Source organism: Engystomops pustulosus, unplaced genomic scaffold, assembly GCF_040894005.1.
Source record: "Engystomops pustulosus unplaced genomic scaffold, aEngPut4.maternal MAT_SCAFFOLD_516, whole genome shotgun sequence".
NCBI classification, from domain to species: Eukaryota; Metazoa; Chordata; class Amphibia; order Anura; family Leptodactylidae; genus Engystomops; species Engystomops pustulosus.
Window position 1 is genome coordinate 1 of NW_027285395.1, and position 12500 is coordinate 12500.

At 67.7% G+C, this 12500-nt stretch overlaps 1 protein-coding gene across 1 annotated transcript in view; it reads left to right on the forward strand.

The window, feature by feature from the left end:
• Positions 1-5: 5 nt before the first annotated feature.
• The window catches only part of LOC140111608 (immunoglobulin superfamily member 3-like), a gene marked incomplete at its 5' end in the record, with an annotated part of 22875 nt that continues 10380 nt past the window's right edge, over positions 6-12500 (forward strand). Inside the window, 5 exons of the mRNA XM_072132399.1 lie at positions 6-78; positions 9889-10296; positions 10372-10761; positions 10856-11257; positions 11931-12335. Of these exons, the coding sequence (XP_071988500.1) occupies positions 6-78; positions 9889-10296; positions 10372-10761; positions 10856-11257; positions 11931-12335 (1678 nt within the window). The remainder of the gene's footprint in view (positions 79-9888; positions 10297-10371; positions 10762-10855; positions 11258-11930; positions 12336-12500) is intronic.

Below are 12500 nucleotides of genomic sequence, written 5' to 3' on the forward strand. Positions count from 1 at the left end.
GCGGAGAATACGAATGTCACACCCCCAACACCGACCCCACCTTCTACGGCAGCTACAGCGCCAAAGTCAACCTGAGAGGTAAGTAGCGGGTGCTGCAGCCCATGTGTCTCGGCCATTCAGTCTACTCCGTGTGCTTTGCCCCTCCCCCTTCTCTCTATGGTGCCCCTCCCCCCCCCGCTCTCTATGGTGCAACTCCCCCCCCCCGCTCTCTATGGTGCAACTCCCCCCCCCGCTCTCTATGGTGCCCCTCCCCCCCCCGCTCTCTGTGGTCCCCCCCCGCTCTCTATGGTGCCCCTCCCCCGCTCTCTATGGTGCCCCTCCCCCGCCCTCTCTATGGTGCCCCTCCCCTCCCCCGCCCTCTCTATGGTGCCCCTCCTCCCCCGCCCTCTCTATGGGGCCCCTCCCCTCCCCCGCCCTCTCTATGGGGCCCCTCCCCCTCCCCCGCCCTCTCTATGGGGCCCCTCCCCCCCCCCCCGCTCTCTATGGTGCGCCTCCCCCCCCGCTCTCTATGGTCCCCCCCCCCGCTCTCTATGGTCCCCCCCCCCCCGCTCTCTATGGTGCCCCTCCCCTCCCCCGCCCTCTCTATGGGGCCCCTCCCCCCCCCCGCTCTCTATGGTGCGCCTCCCCCCCCCCCCGCTCTCTATGGTGCCCCTCCCCCCCCCCCGCTCTCTATGGTGCCCCCCCCCCCCGCTCTCTATGGTGCCCCTCCCTCCCCCGCTCTCTATGGTGCTCCTCCCCCTGTCCTCTGCTCCTCCCCCGCGGGCCTGCTATGTTGTGCTGTGTAGGATTCTGAGCGCTGGTTCTGAGATCCGGCTGCAGTCCGGGTTTCTCGCTATAGATTGCGGTTTCCTCCTCACAAACACTTTTGTTCTTAACTAAAGATAAGAGGTGGAGCGCGGCCGCAGATGGGGCTTAGGATCCATTAGTGGGGGGAGACGAGGCCCCTCCCACATGTGGCCCCATTACCGCCCCTCCCCCGCTCTGCACCGTCCCAGCTGGCACATAAATAGTTAATGAGACATTTTCTGGAAGACTTTACACAAAACCGCAGCTAAGAGAAGGAAACTCGGGGGAATGTGAGAGCGAAGGGTGGCAGCGCCCAGTGCCCAGCCCCCCCTCCTCTCCCTGGCACCAGCCCTCCCCCTCCTGTGCCCTCTCCCTGGCACCAGCCCTCCTCCTCCCCCTCCTGTGCCCTCTCCCTGGCACCAGCCCTCCTCCTCCTCCTCCTGTGCCCTCTCCCTGGCACCAGCCCTCCTCCTCCTCCTGTGCCCTCTCCCTGGCACCAGCCCCCCTCCTCCTCCTCCTCCTGTGCCCTCTCCCTGGCACCAGCCCCCCTCCTCCTCCTGTGCCCTCTCCCTGGCATCAGCCCTCCTCCTCCCCCTCCTGTGCCCTCTCCCTGGCACCAGCCCTCCTCCTCCTCCTCCTGTGCCCTCTCCCTGGCACCAGCCCTCCTCCTCCTCCTCCTGTGCCCTCTCCCTGGCATCAGCCCTCCTCCTCCCCCTCCTGTGCCCTCTCCCTGGCACCAGCCCTCCTCCTCCTCCTCCTGTGCCCTCTCCCTGGCACCAGCCCTCCTCCTCCTCCTCCTGTGCCCTCTCCCTGGCACCAGCCCTCCTCCTCCTCCTCCTGTGCCCTCTCCCTGGCACCAGCCCTCCTCCTCCTCCTCCTGTGCCCTCTCCCTGGCACCAGCCCTCCTCCTCCCCCTCCTGTGCCCTCTCCCTGGCACCAGCCCTCCTCCTCCCCCTCCTGTGCCCTCTCCCTGGCACCAGCCCTCCTCCTCCTCCTCCTGTGCCCTCTCCCTGGCACCAGCCCTCCTCCTCCTCCTGTGCCCTCTCCCTGGCACCAGCCCTCCTCCTCCTCCTCCTGTGCCCTCTCCCTGGCACCAGCCCTCCCCCTCCTGTGCCCTCTCCCTGGCACCAGCCCTCCTCCTCCTCCTCCTGTGCCCTCTCCCTGGCACCAGCCCTCCCCCTCCTGTGCCCTCTCCCTGGCACCAGCCCTCCCCCTCCTGTGCCCTCTCCCTGGCACCAGCCCTCCTCCTCCTCCTCCTCCTGTGCCCTCTCCCTGGCACCAGCCCTCCTCCTCCCCCCTCCTGTGCCCTCTCCCTGGCACCAGCCCTCCTCCTCCTCCTCCTCCTGTGCCCTCTCCCTGGCACCAGCCCTCCTCTCCTCCTGTGCCCTCTCCCTGGCACCAGCCCTCCTCCTCCTCCTCCTGTGCCCTCTCCCTGGCACCAGCCCTCCTCCTCCCCCTCCTGTGCCCTCTCCCTGGCACCAGCCCTCCTCCTCCCCCTCCTGTGCCCTCTCCCTGGCACCAGCCCTCCTCCTCCTCCTCCTGTGCCCTCTCCCTGGCACCAGCCCTCCTCCTCCTCCTCCTGTGCCCTCTCCCTGGCACCAGCCCTCCCCCTCCTGTGCCCTCTCCCTGGCACCAGCCCTCCTCCTCCTCCTCCTGTGCCCTCTCCCTGGCACCAGCCCTCCCCCTCCTGTGCCCTCTCCCTGGCACCAGCCCTCCTCCTCCTCCTCCTGTGCCCTCTCCCTGGCACCAGCCCCCCCTCCTCCTCCTCCTGTGCCCTCTCCCTGGCACCAGCCCTCCTCCTCCTCCTCCTGTGCCCTCTCCCTGGCACCAGCCCCCCCTCCTCCTCCTCCCTGTGCCCTCTCCCTGGCACAAGCCCTCCTCCTCCTGTGCCCTCTCCCTGGCACAAGCCCTCCTCCTCCTCCTCCTGTGCCCTCTCCCTGGCACCAGCCCCCCCTCCCCCCCCTCCTGTGCCCTCTCCCTGGCACCAGCCCTCCCCCTCCTGTGCCCTCTCCCTGGCACCAGCCCTCCTCCTCCTGTGCCCTCTCCCTGGCACCAGCCCTCCTCCTCCCCCTCCTGTGCCCTCTCCCTGGCACCAGCCCTCCTCCTCCCCCTCCTGTGCCCTCTCCCTGGCACCAGCCCTCCTCCTCCTCCTGTGCCCTCTCCCTGGCACCAGCCCTCCCCCTCCTGTGCCCTCTCCCTGGCACCAGCCCTCCTCCTCCTCCTCCTGTGCCCTCTCCCTGGCACCAGCCCTCCCCCTCCTGTGCCCTCTCCCTGGCACCAGCCCTCCTCCTCCTCCTCCTGTGCCCTCTCCCTGGCACCAGCCCCCCCTCCTCCTCCTCCTGTGCCCTCTCCCTGGCACCAGCCCTCCTCCTCCTCCTCCTGTGCCCTCTCCCTGGCACCAGCCCCCCCTCCTCCTCCTCCTGTGCCCTCTCCCTGGCACAAGCCCTCCTCCTCCTGTGCCCTCTCCCTGGCACAAGCCCTCCTCCTCCTCCTCCTGTGCCCTCTCCCTGGCACCAGCCCCCCCCCCCCCTCCTGTGCCCTCTCCCTGGCACCAGCCCTCCCCCTCCTGTGCCCTCTCCCTGGCACCAGCCCTCCTCCTCCTGTGCCCTCTCCCTGGCACCAGCCCTCCTCCTCCTCCTCCTCCTCCTCCTCCTGTGCCCTCTCCCTGGCACCAGCCCTCCCCCTCCTGTGCCCTCTCCCTGGCACCAGCCCTCCTCCCCCTCCTGTGCCCTCTCCCTGGCACCAGCCCCCCCTCCTCCTCCTCCTGTGCCCTCTCCCTGGCACCAGCCCCCCCTCCTCCTCCTCCTGTGCCCTCTCCCTGGCACCAGCCCTCCTCCTCCTCCTCCTCCTCCTCCTCCTGTGCCCTCTCCCTGGCACCAGCCCTCCTCCTCCTCCTCCTCCTCCTGTGCCCTCCCCCTGGCACCAGCCCTCCTCCTCCTCCTGTGCCCTCTCCCTGGCACCAGCCCTCCTCCTCCTCCTGTGCCCTCTCCCTGGCACCAGCCCTCCTCCTCCTCCTGTGCCCTCTCCCTGGCACCAGCCCCCCTCCTCCTCCTCCTCCTGTGCCCTCTCCCTGGCACCAGCCCTCCTCCTCCTCCTGTGCCCTCTCCCTGGCACCAGCCCTCCTCCTCCTCCTGTGCCCTCTCCCTGGCACCAGCCCTCCTCCTCCTCCTGTGCCCTCTCCCTGGCACCAGCCCTCCTCCTCCTCCTGTGCCCTCTCCCTGGCACCAGCCCTCCTCCTCCTCCTGTGCCCTCTCCCTGGCACCAGCCCTCCTCCTCCTCCTGTGCCCTCTCCCTGGCACCAGCCCTCCTCCTCCTCCTGTGCCCTCTCCCTGGCACCAGCCCTCCTCCTCCTCCTGTGCCCTCTCCCTGGCACCAGCCCTCCTCCTCCTCCTGTGCCCTCTCCCTGGCACCAGCCCCCCTCCTCCTCCTGTGCCCTCTCCCTGGCACCAGCCCTCCTCCTCCTGGCGCAAGCCCTCCCCCCGCCTCCTGTGCCCTCTCCCTGGCACCAGCCCTCCTCCTCCTGGCGCAAGCCCTCCCCCTCCTGTGCCCTCTCCCTGGCACCAGCCCTCCTCCTCCTCCTCCTGTGCCCTCTTCCTGGCGCAAGCCCTCCTCCTCCTGTGCCCTCTTCCTGGCACCAGCCCTCCTCCTCCTGTGCCCTCTTCCTGGCACCAGCCCTCCTCCTCCTGTGCCCTCTCCCTGGCACCAGCCCTCCTCCTCCTGTGCCCTCTCCCTGGCACCAGCCCTTCTCCTCCTGTGCCCTCTCCGTGGCACCAGCCCTCCCCCTCCTATGCCCTCTCCCTGGTACCAGCCCTTCCCCTCCTGTGCCCTCTCCCTGGCACCAGCCCTCCTCCTCCTGGCACCAGACCTCCTCCTCCTCCTCCTGTGCCCTCTCCCTGGCACCAGACCTCCTCCTCCTCCTGTGCCCTCTCCCTGGCACCAGACCTCCTCCTCCTCCTGTGCCCTCTCCCTGGCACCAGACCTCCTCCTCCTCCTGTGCCCTCTCCCTGGCACCAGACCTCCTCCTCCTCCTGTGCCCTCTCCCTGGCACCAGCCCTCCTCCCCTCCTGTGCCCTCTCCCTGGCACCAGACCTCCTCCCCCTCCTGTGCCCTCTCCCTGGCACCAGACCTCCCTCCTCCTCCTGTGCCCTCTCCCTGGCACCAGACCTCCTCCTCCTCCTGTGCCCTCTCTCTGGCACCAGACCTCCTCCCCCTCCTGTGCCCTCTCCCTGGCACCAGACCTCCTCCCCCTCCTGTGCCCTCTCCCTGGCACCAGACCTCCTCCCTCTCCCCCTCCTGTGCCCTCTCCCTGGCACCAGACCTCCTCCCTCTCCTCCTCCTGTGCCCTTCCCTGGCACCAGACCTCCTCCCTCTCCTCCTCCTGTGCCCTCTCCCTGGCACCAGACCTCCTCCTCCTGTGCCCTCTCCCTGGCACCAGCCCTCCTCCTCCTGTGCCCTCTCCCTGGCACCAGCCCTCCTCCTCCTCCTCCTGTGCCCTCTCCCTCCTCCTCCTGTGCCCTCTCCCTGGCACCAGCCCTCCTCCTCCTCCTGTGCCCTCTCCCTGACACCAGCCCTCCTCCTCCTCCTGGCACCAGCCCTCCTCCTCCTCCTGTGCCCTCCTCCTGGCACCAGCCCCCCTCCTCCTCCTGTGCCCTCCTCCTGGCACCAGCCCTCCTCCTCCTGTGCCCTCCTCCTGGCACCAGCCCTCCCCCTCCTGTGCCCTCCTCCTGGCACCAGCCCTCCTCCTCCTCCTGTGCCCTCCTCCTGGCACCAGCCCTCCTCCTCCTCCTCCTCCTCCTGTGCCCTCTCCCTGGCACCAGCCCTCCTGCTCCTCCTGTGCCCTCTCCCTGGCACCAGCCCTCCTCCTCCTCCTGTGCCCTCCCCCTGGCACCAGCCCTCCTCCTCCTCCTCCTCCTGTGCCCTCCCCCTGGCACCAGCCCTCCTCCTCCTCCTCCTCCTCCTCCTCCTCCTCCTCCTCCTCCTCCTCCTCCTCCTCCTGTGCCCTCTCCCTGGCACCAGCCCTCCTCCTCCTGTGCCCTCCTCCTGGCACCAGCCCTCCTCCCCCTCCTGTGCCCTCTCCCTGGCACCAGCCCTCCTCTCCCTGGCACCAGCCCTCCTCTCCCTGGCACCAGCCCTCCTCTCCCTGGCACCAGCCCTCCTCTCCCTGGCACCAGCCCTCCTCTCCCTGGCACCAGCCCTCCTCCCCCTCCTGTGCCCTCTCCCTGGCACCAGCCCTCCTCCCCCTCCTGTGCCCTCCTCCTGGCACCAGCCCTCCTCCTCCCCCTCCTGTGCCCTCCTCCTGGCACCAGCCCTCCTCCTCCCCCTCCTGTGCCCTCCTCCTGGCACCAGCCCTCCTCCTCCCCCTCCTGTGCCCTCCTCCTGGCACCAGCCCTCCTCCCCCTCCTGTGCCATCTCCCTGGCACCAGCCCTCCTCCCCCTCCTGTGCCCTCTCCCTGGCACCAGCCCTCCTCCCCCTCCTGTGCCCTCTCCCTGGCACCAGCCCTCCTCCCCCTCCTGTGCCCTCTCCCTGGCACCAGCCCTCCTCCCCCTCCTGTGCCCTCTCCCTGGCACCAGCCCTCCCCCTCCTGTGCCCTCTCCCTGGCACCAGCCCTCCTCCTCCTCCTCCTGTGCCCTCTCCCTGGCACCAGCCCTCCTCTTCCTCCTCCTGTGCCCTCTCCCTGGCACCAGCCCTCCTCCCCCTCCTGTGCCCTCCTCCTGGCACCAGCCCTCCTCCCTCTCCTGTGCCCTCCTCCTGGCACCAGCCCTCCTCCCTCTCCTGTGCCCTCTCCCTGGCACCAGCCCTCCCCCTCCTGTGCCCTCTCCCTGGCACCAGCCCTCCCTCCTCCCCCTGGCACCAGCCCTCCTCCTCCCCCTCCTGTGCCCTCCTCCTGGCACCAGCCCTTCTCCCCCTCCTGTGCCCTCCTCCTGGCACCAGCCCTCCTCCCCCTCCTGTGCCCTCTCCCTGGCACCAGCCCTCCCCCTCCTGTGCCCTCTCCCTGGCACCAGCCCTCCTCCTCCTCCTCCTGTGCCCTCTCCCTGGCACCAGCCCTCCTCCTCCTCCTCCTCCTGTGCCCTCTCCCTGGCACCAGCCCTCCTCCCCCTCCTGTGCCCTCCTCCTGGCACCAGCCCTCCTCCCCCTCCTGTGCCCTCTCCCTGGCACCAGCCCTCCCCCTCCTGTGCCCTCTCCCTGGCACCAGCCCTCCCTCCAACCCCCTGGCACCAGCCCTCCTCCTCCCCCTCCTGTGCCCTCCTCCTGGCACCAGCCCTTCTCCCCCTCCTGTGCCCTCCTCCTGGCACCAGCCCTCCTCCCCCTCCTGTGCCCTCTCCCTGGCACCAGACCTCCCCCTCCTGTGCCCTCTCCCTGGCACCAGCCCTCCTCCTCCTCCTCCTCCTGTGCCCTCTCCCTGGCACCAGCCCTCCTCCTCCTCCTGTGCCCTCTCCCTGGCACCAGCCCTCCTCCTCCTCCTCCTCCTGTGCCCTCCCCCTGGCACCAGCCCTCCTCCTCCTCTCCTCCTCCTGTGCCCTCCCCCTGGCACCAGCCCTCCTCCTTCTCCTCCTCCTCCTGTGCCCTCCTCCTGGCACCAGCCCTCCTCCTCCTCCTCCTCCTCCTGTGCCCTCTCCCTGGCACCAGCCCTCCTCCTCCCCCTCCTGTGCCCTCTCCCTGGCACCAGCCCTCCTCCTCCTGTGCCCTCCTCCTGGCACCAGCCCTCCTCCCCCTCCTGTGCCCTCTCCCTGGCACCAGCCCTCCTCCCCCTCCTGTGCCCTCCTCCTTGCACCAGCCCTCCTCCCCCTCCTGTGCCCTCCTCCTGGCACCAGCCCTCCTCCCCCTCCTGTGCCCTCTCCCTGGCACCAGCCCTCCCCCTCCTGTGCCCTCTCCCTGGCACCAGCCCTCCTCCTCCTCCTGTGCCCTCTCCCTTGCACCAGCCCTCCTCCTCCTCCTGTGCCCTCTCCCTGGCACCAGCCCTCCTCCCCCTCCTGTGCCCTCTCCCTGGCACCAGCCCTCCTCCCCCTCCTGTGCCCTCTCCCTGGCACCAGCCCTCCTCCCCCTCCTGTGCCCTCTCCCTGGCACCAGCCCTCCTCCTCCTCCTGTGCCCTCTCCCTGGCACCAGCCCCCCTCCTCCTCCTGTGCCCTCTCCCTGGCACCAGCCCTCCTCCTCCTCCTGTGCCCTCTCCCTGGCACCAGCCCTCCTCCTCCTCCTGTGCCCTCTCCCTGGCACCAGCCCCCCTCCTCCTCCTCCTGTGCCCTCTCCCTGGCACCAGCCCCCCTCCTCCTCCTCCTGTGCCCTCTCCCTGGCACCAGCCCCCCTCCTCCTCCTCCTGTGCCCTCTCCCTGGCACCAGCCCTCCTCCTCCTCCTCCTGTGCCCTCTCCCTGGCACCAGCCCTCCTCCTCCTCCTCCTGTGCCCTCTCCCTGGCACCAGCCCTTCTCCTCCTGTGCCCTCTCCGTGGCACCAGCCCTCCCCCTCCTGTGCCCTCTCCCTGGCACCAGCCCTTCCCCTCCTGTGCCCTCTCCCTGGCACCAGCCCTCCTCCTCCTGGCACCAGACCTCCTCCTCCTCCTCCTGTGCCCTCTCCCTGGCACCAGCCCTTCTCCTCCTGTGCCCTCTCCCTGGCACCAGCCCTCCCCCTCCTGTGCCCTCTCCCTGGCACCAGCCCTCCCCCTCCTCCTCCTGTGCCCTCTCCCTGGCACCAGCCCTCCCCCTCCTCCTCCTGTGCCCTCTGCCTGGCACCAGACCTCCTCCCCCTCCTGTGCCCTCTCCCTGCTGGTACCTGATCTTTGCGGCAGTGCTCTGCTTTATGTCAGGAGCGGAGGTTGCTGTGTGATGTGGCAGCGATGGGTTAATCCCCCCCCCCAGCTTTATTAGATGAGGATGGATTACATCTTCTTATCCTCCCCCGGACATCAGTACCGGCTTAACCCTTTCATTCCTGCAGAATGTCTGATGCTGGGTTTAGGGTATATTATTGGGGGGGTTACCTCTCTCTTCCCGGCTCGTGGTGGTGGGGCTTGTGGTGGTGGGGCTTGTTGTGGCCCCCGGCTCGTGGTGGTGGGGCTTGTTGTGGCCCCCGGCTCGTGGTGGTGGGGCTTGTTGTGGCCCCCGGCTCGTGGTGGTGGGGCTTGTTGTGGCCCCCGGCTCGTGGTGGTGGGGCTTGTTGTGGCCCCCGGCTCGTGGTGGTGGGGCTTGTTGTGGCCCCCGGCTCGTGGTGGTGGGGCTTGTTGTGGCCCCCGGCTCGTGGTGGTGGGGCTTGTTGTGGCCCCCGGCTCGTGGTGGTGGGGCTTGTTGTGGCCCCCGGCTCGTGGTGGTGGGGCTTGTTGTGGCCCCCGGCTCGTGGTGGTGGGGCTTGTTGTGGCCCCCGGCTCGTGGTGGTGGGGCTTGTTGTGGCCCCCGGCTCGTGGTGGTGGGGCTTGTTGTGGCCCCCGGCTCGTGGTGGTGGGGCTTGTTGTGGCCCCCGGCTCGTGGTGGTGGGGCTTGTTGTGGCCCCCGGCTCGTGGTGGTGGGGCTTGTTGTGGCCCCCGGCTCGTGGTGGTGGGGCTTGTTGTGGCCCCCGGCTCGTGGTGGTGGGGCTTGTTGTGGCCCCCGGCTCGTGGTGGTGGGGCTTGTTGTGGCCCCCGGCTCGTGGTGGTGGGGCTTGTTGTGGCCACCGGCTCGTGGTGGTGGGGCTTGTTGTGGCCACCGGCTCGTGGTGGTGGGGCTTGTTGTGGCCACCGGCTCGTGGTGGTGGGGCTTGTTGTGGCCACCGGCTCGTGGTGGTGGGGCTAGTTGTGGCTCCCGGCTCCTGGTTATTAGTTGTGGCTCCCGGCTCCTGGTGGTGGGGCTAGTTGTGGCTCCCGGCTCCTGGTTATTAGTTGTGGCCCGGCTCCTGGTGGTGGGGCTAGTTGTGGCTCCCGGCTCCTGGTTATTAGTTGTGACTCCCGGCTCCTGGTGGTGGGGCTTGTTGTGGCTCCCGGCTCCTGGTTATTAGTTGTGGCCCGGCTCCTGGTGGTGGGGCTAGTTGTGGTCATTACTTGTGGCCCCGGCTCCTGGTGATGAGGCTAGTTGTGGTCATTACTTGTGGCCCCGGCTCCTGAGCCGTGGCTCCTGTAACCTGGTGTCTTCTGTCCGCAGTGATCCCGGACTCGCTGCTTGTCTCGTCAGCGGCTCAGACCCTCCAGAAGGTTGAGGGGGGCTCGGTGCAGCTCTGGTGTGATGTCTCCCATAGCACCCTGCAGCACACCCACCTATCCGTGTCCTGGTACCGGAGGAATGGCGAGCAGACGGAGGAGGTCCTCACCCTGAGCCGAGACTTCACCCTGAGCCCCGGGGTCTCCTATGCCCAGCGCTTCTCAGTGGGGGACGTCCGGATGGATAAAGTGGGGAACAGCACCTACCGCCTGACCCTGCACAACCTGCAGCCCCCAGACCAGGGCGAGCTCTACTGCCAAGGGACCGAGTGGATAGAGGACCCCGATGGGTCCTGGTTTCCATTGACACGCAAGCGATCAGAGGGGTCCGAGGTCATCGTCCAGGCAACAGGTAAAACCTCACGGATGTTGGGGTCGGGGGGGATCTGGCTCGATCATTAGGACATAATCGGTGTCTTTCCTCCAGACAGAGAATTCAATGTTCGCTTGGAGACGGAGCGGCGCACGTACAGCGCGGGGGAGAGTGCCGAGCTCAGGTGCATCATCGAGGCCCAGAATGTGGGGGATCGGATATTTGCCGTGTCTTGGGCTTTCAATAGTTCGCTGGTGGCCAGTCTGAGCCCCGGAGGGGTGGCCGCTCTGACAGGAGACTACAGCCAGAGAGAGGGCCACAGGGAGCTGCGGGTGGCCCGCGACTCCGACTCCATCTTCTCCCTCAAGATCTTTAGACTCCGGCCAGAAGATAGCGGGAAGTACAACTGCAGAGTGACGGAACGGGAGAGGTCGGCGTCCGGGGAGATGGTGGACCGGGACAGCAAGAGGCCGAAGAACATCCCCATCACGGTCTCGCCTCTGAGTAAGTCTCCTCCTGTCCCAATGCTCCATCCTCCCCGGGGGCAGGTCCTCGCTGTCCTGTGCTCCGGTGTTGATGTGGTTTTCCCTCTTTGCAGAGACCTCGGTTACGGTGACTGTGGTGGCCAACGCCAGTTCTGTCCTGGAGGGCTCCCGCATCTTCTTGACCTGCTTGGTGGCCTCGCTGTTCGGTCCTCACAGCCGCATATCTGCCTCGTGGCACCTGCAGGATGCACAGAACCGCCAGAGAGAGGTGATCCAGCAGGATCGGGATGGTGTGACCTGGGCCAGCCAGGCGTACCGAGAACGAGCCAGTGCCGGAAGTCTGCGCATGGTGAGGTCCGGCTCCGACACCTTCACCCTGGAGCTGGAGAGTAGTCAGCGCCAAGATGGCGGATCATACGAATGCCGCGTCACAGAGTGGCTGCCCAGCTATGACGGAGATTGGCAAAGGCTGGGCGAACGCTCAGCCAGGACCAGCGTGGATGTCACCGCACTAGGTGAGGCATATTCCATATACTCCACTCACATCCAGAGCTGCATCCACACATCTGCTGGAGGCCGATCCTCAGGACTCCACCCGCTCAGCGTCATCCCATAGCTCAGGAACATGCCGTCCCCAGACACTGAACAAGCAGCTTAGCGGGATTATACCACGCCTCCTGCAGCTCTGCTCTGATAGGCCGGTAGGGTGTCAGATCCCATAATGCACTGCACTATTGTCATGCAGTGACACACTCTGCCCAGACACTGAACAAGCAGCTATAGGCAAGTGTGAAGACAGAACTAAGGACAAACCCCCCAACAGCTCAGCTCCGATCCCATAATTCATTGCATTGAGAAAATTATGAACACGCAGAGGCCTAACGTGATGTGAGCTCAGAGCTGCATTCACTTTGCTGTCTGAGCCCCACTGGGTCTGCGAATGTTACAAAGACCCGAAAAATGGGCCCCCGATCTGTCATCATCAGAAGAAGGGGTGGGGCAAGGTCCAGAAGAAGGGGTGGGGCAAGGTCCGGGCCGTCTATTATAGTAGAATTGTCACTGCAGCTCTGGATGTGACTAGAGTGTAAGTCATGATGTTGGGGTGCGCCCATCCTGTGGAGGGGCATGAGCCGGGTGCCCAGCAGCACAGAGTATTTCAGCAGATATTTCGCCCTCTTCCTCCTCCAGAGACGGGTTTTGCAGTGACGGCCATCTCCCGCACCCCCGGTGTCAGCTACTTTGACTCCTTTGACCTCCAGTGTATCCTGAAGCCTCACTACCCGCCCTGGGTGGGCATCTCTGTCACGTGGCGCTTCCAGGCGGCCGGCGGAGGGGAGACCCATGACCTGGTGACGTTCAGCCGCTCCGGTGGGGTCCAGTGGGGAGAGCGGGCCGGCAGCTTCCGGGGTCGCAGCATCGTGGAGAAGGCGGATTCCAGCCACAACGTGCGCCTGAGCGTCAGCCGCGCCAGCGAATCAGAGGCCGGGAAGTACCAGTGCGTGGCCGCCCTATGGAGGAGAGACTACAACTCCAGCTGGAGCCGCCTGGCCGAGAGGACCTCCAACCTGCTGGAGATCAGAGTGCAGCGGCCAGGTAAGACCCCCAACACCTAGGAGGGGCCCGGAGCTGAGGGAGGTCAGAGTGCAGCGGCCAGGTGAGACCCTCAACACCTAGGAGGGGCCCGGAGCTGGGGGGAGGTCAGAGTGCAGACACCAGGTGAGACCCCCAACACCTAGGAGGGGCCCGGAGCTGGGGGAG